Source organism: Narcine bancroftii, chromosome 13, assembly GCF_036971445.1.
Source record: "Narcine bancroftii isolate sNarBan1 chromosome 13, sNarBan1.hap1, whole genome shotgun sequence".
Classification (NCBI taxonomy): domain Eukaryota; kingdom Metazoa; phylum Chordata; class Chondrichthyes; order Torpediniformes; family Narcinidae; genus Narcine; species Narcine bancroftii.
This window is the reverse complement of record NC_091481.1, coordinates 27,408,698-27,412,421: the sequence shown is the minus strand read 5'-3', so window position 1 is coordinate 27,412,421 and position 3,724 is coordinate 27,408,698. Positions and strand designations below refer to the sequence as shown.

Sequence of the window (3,724 nt, the reverse complement as noted above, 5' to 3'; positions counted from 1 at the left end):
TATCATCAGTTGGTCGGCAGCCGCAGACGTTCGCTTCTTCACCCCCCAACCCCCACCCCCATCCACCCCCCCCAAAAAAACTCCGGGATCTGCTGCTTTTGATCGTCTTGTTTGAATGCACGGCGCAGTTTGCAGATTTGTCCCTCAACACATGCAATGATAATTTTGAAAATGAACTGTTAAAAACTTCCATTCCAGGTTGGCGACCAGGTATCAGACCAAGTTTTCTTTTTAAACAGTATACCAATGGTTGCTCACGTGAATGGATCTGGAAAAAAGATCTCCCCTCGTTACGCACTTGGAGAAAGAAAGCCATTTAAAAATAAATGAAAATATACCTTCCACGTAATTCTGAAAGCTGAGCTTAACTGCAATGCAACAACGCATTAACGAGGTCAACAAAGCCAATACAAGGGACAGTATCTGGAAACACGATGCCCGCAGATGTTTAAACATCTGTCAGTAGTTTGCTTTTGTTCACACAGTTTTGGTTCGCTACAGTGCAGTTGCCAGTTCTGAGGTTTGCTTCTCTGAAATTGTCTATGCTGTTGTTCACGCCCTCTTCGATCTCCATGTACTCCGACTTGCTGATAGTGGAGGAGCTGCGGCTTCGCAGGTCGCTGTCCGAGGCGATGTTCGGGCAGCTCACGTGGAGGTACTGAGCTTGCTCCTCTCCCTCGGTCTCCCGGTGGTAGAAGTAGTTGAAGTTGGACACAATGACGGGCACGGGCAGCGCGATGGTCAGGACGCCGGCGATGGCGCACAGGGAGCCCACGATCTTGCCTCCGATGGTGACCGGGTACATGTCCCCGTAACCCACGGTGGTCATTGACACGACCGCCCACCAGAAAGAGTCTGGGATGCTGGTGAAGAAAGAATCGGGGTCGTCGGCTTCCGCGAAGAACACGGCGCTGGAGAACAAAATGACACCGATGAAGAGAAAGAAGATGAGCAGTCCCAGCTCCCTCATACTGGCCTTGAGCGTCTGGCCCAGGATCTGGAGGCCTTTCGAGTGCCGGGACAACTTGAAGATCCGGAACACTCGAACGAGCCGTATGACTCGCAGGATGGCGAGCGAGGTGGCTTGTTCCCCGCTCACTTGCCCCTCGTCCTCCTCCGCCAGCTCCGTGCCCAGGGTGATAAAGTAGGGGATGATGGCCACGATGTCGATGAAGTTCATGATGTTCTTGAAGAATTCCGCTTTGCTGGGGCAAGCGAAAAAGCGAACGATGAGCTCGAAGGAGAACCAGATGATGCACAGGGTCTCCACGATGAAGAAGGGGTCAGTGAGGATGTTGGATTTATAGGGCATGGTGGTATTGCCCACTTGCATTATGCGCTTCCTGTCGTCTTTGAGCTGGGGCAGGGTCTCCAGGCAGAAGATAACGATGGATATGAGGATGACCATCACCGAGACGATGGCGATGCCCCGGGCTGGTCCCGAGCTCTCCGGGTGCTCGAACAGTAGCCACACCTGGCGCTGGTACTCATTCTCGGGCAAGGGTCGCTCCTCTTCCCTTATGAAGCCTTCGTCCTCGCGGAATTTCTCCATTGCCTCTTCGCCCAGCTCGTAGAACTTGATTTCTTCCGAGAACATCTCCAGAGGCACATTGACGGGTCTGCGGAGCCGGCCGCCCGACTGGTAGTAATACAGGATGGCATCGAAGCTGGGGCGATTCCTGTCGAAGAAGTACTCGTTGCGCAAAGGGTCGAAATAGCGCATCCTCCTCTTCGGGTTGCCCAGCAGCGTGTTGGGGAACTGGGCAAGGGTCTTCAGCTGGGTTTCGAACCTCAGCCCCGAGATGTTGATGACCACTCGCTCGCAGCACTCGTGGTCATCGTTATCTGGGGGATAGCTATCCTGAGGGTGGCCGGGCAGAGCCGACGCTTCGTCCAAGTTGTCGCCGGCGATTACGGTCATCCTGGCGGCCGACTTGCTTCAGAGAGGCGCGTCGAGGCGATGGGAGACTTTGTTTAGGTCCGATTCACTGGCTGCTGCTCCCCCGCGATTGGACATTCGGGGGAGGGGTGGGGGGTTGAAGAATGGGATGGAGGGGGGGTGAAGGAGAGCAAGTAGCTACTGAGCAGAAGGATTTCACCTGGCTATAGAGTCGCTCTGGGTTTTCGACCCGATTCAAACATAGTGGGACTCAAAACGTTTCCAAGTGATGTTGGCAGTTCAGCAAATTCCGAGGCGCTTTCTCCTCACCTCAGGAGCGAGGTGCTGCGGAACACAAACGGTAACATAAAACAGAACTCAGTTTTACATCATAAATGGGGGGGGGGGGAAAGAATTAAAAAAAAATTGAGGAGAGCGGGGTTCTATTCATGCAGCGCTAGAGTTCCCAGGCAGTCCGGACCTCACATCTTCGCATTAGGCAGCGAGTGGCTTTCGTTGGAGAGAGAGAAAAAAAAACAGCTGCAGTACTAGGATAGGAGGGAGGAGGAGGAACTCTGCAACCGCAGGGCTCACTTGAAGTGAGGGGGGAAAATAAACACTTACCTGACAATGTAAAAGAGGATGGGATGGAGTGCAGGAATGCGACCAAGCCTTGGAGCGATGCAAAACTCTCCTGGGTACCTCTACTCCTCCTTTAATGTGGATATCGGTTTACAGTTTTCCGTGCATGAGTTCTGATGAAATATTAATAACCGATATTATATTGGACTGACACTATTTACAACTCATCTGTTCCTAACGTTCGCTGCAGCAGGAAGCGACTAGGTTATGCCTGACAAGTCACTCAGCGCGGTGTTAAAACAACAGTTAAAGTGTACAGAGAGAGAGAGAGAGAATCGTTAGTCTACACACATGGGCTTCGTGGCAGGTAACGGAAAACAATCTCTTGGTCCAGCATCCTGGCCTCTTGTAGAAACATCATGTGGTGCAGTGTAGAGGACTTGAATGCATTAAAGCCAACCGATCGAGTCATCCCTTAACATTGCAGCATCAGCAAAAAAAAAACCCAAACCACAAGTGCTTTGTGGAGTGTAACCAGGGCACTGTCCAACGGACAGTAATCTTACAGCAAGAGGAAAGCAGAATCCATATTGCGGCGAAAAATGCCGCTTCCCAAAACACATCTTGGTCTATTTCTCACATAGGAAATTGAGACATATTAGACGCAGTGCAGGCAACCCGGTAAGATCCTCACTGCACACGACGCCGTGCACACTCGCTAAAATCCGCATCATAAACATCAAAAATGCTGCATCATTTAGTTAGATTTTACGACAATATTCCTTTGACTGCAACGCACTGTAGCAAACCTTAGAACCCAATCACTGCATCGCGAGTTCAGCCCTCACTTACAGTGTTACTGTACAAAGAAGGGGGGGGGGGGGTATAGCCATTTACTGTACGAGGTATTCAAATCAGTTGCACAACTCACATTAATTGTGAAGTTACACGGATGCACGGTCCTTCCAATGTTTCACATTAAGCCCCGCCCATTCTTTTCTAAGACATTGAACCATTACTTTTACACTAAAACAAAACCTTACATGTTTTGCATAATTTGGGCAAGGTGTTGACTCTGCTTGAACTGAAGTGTGGACAGCATGGGAATAGGATTTAATTGATGCATCAATACTTTAAAAGGTATGCGTTAGGAGTTTGATCCCACAAACTTTAAATGACCCCTAGTTCATTTAAAAATGCAACGGGGTGGTGGGGGGGGGGGGGGACATTTTGCTGGGCTCCAATTTAAAAACAACAAGACCA

General features: G+C 50.3%; 1 protein-coding gene across 1 annotated transcript; it reads right to left on the bottom strand.

Annotated features, from left to right (window-relative positions):
• Positions 1-430: 430 nt before the first annotated feature.
• LOC138747946 (potassium voltage-gated channel subfamily A member 1) lies at positions 431-2,218 on the bottom strand. Its single transcript, XM_069907604.1, has one exon. The coding sequence runs from the start codon at positions 1,919-1,921 to the stop codon at positions 449-451; it is 1,473 nt and encodes a 490-aa protein (XP_069763705.1). The 5' UTR covers positions 1,922-2,218; the 3' UTR covers positions 431-448.
• Positions 2,219-3,724: the final 1,506 nt, after the last annotated feature.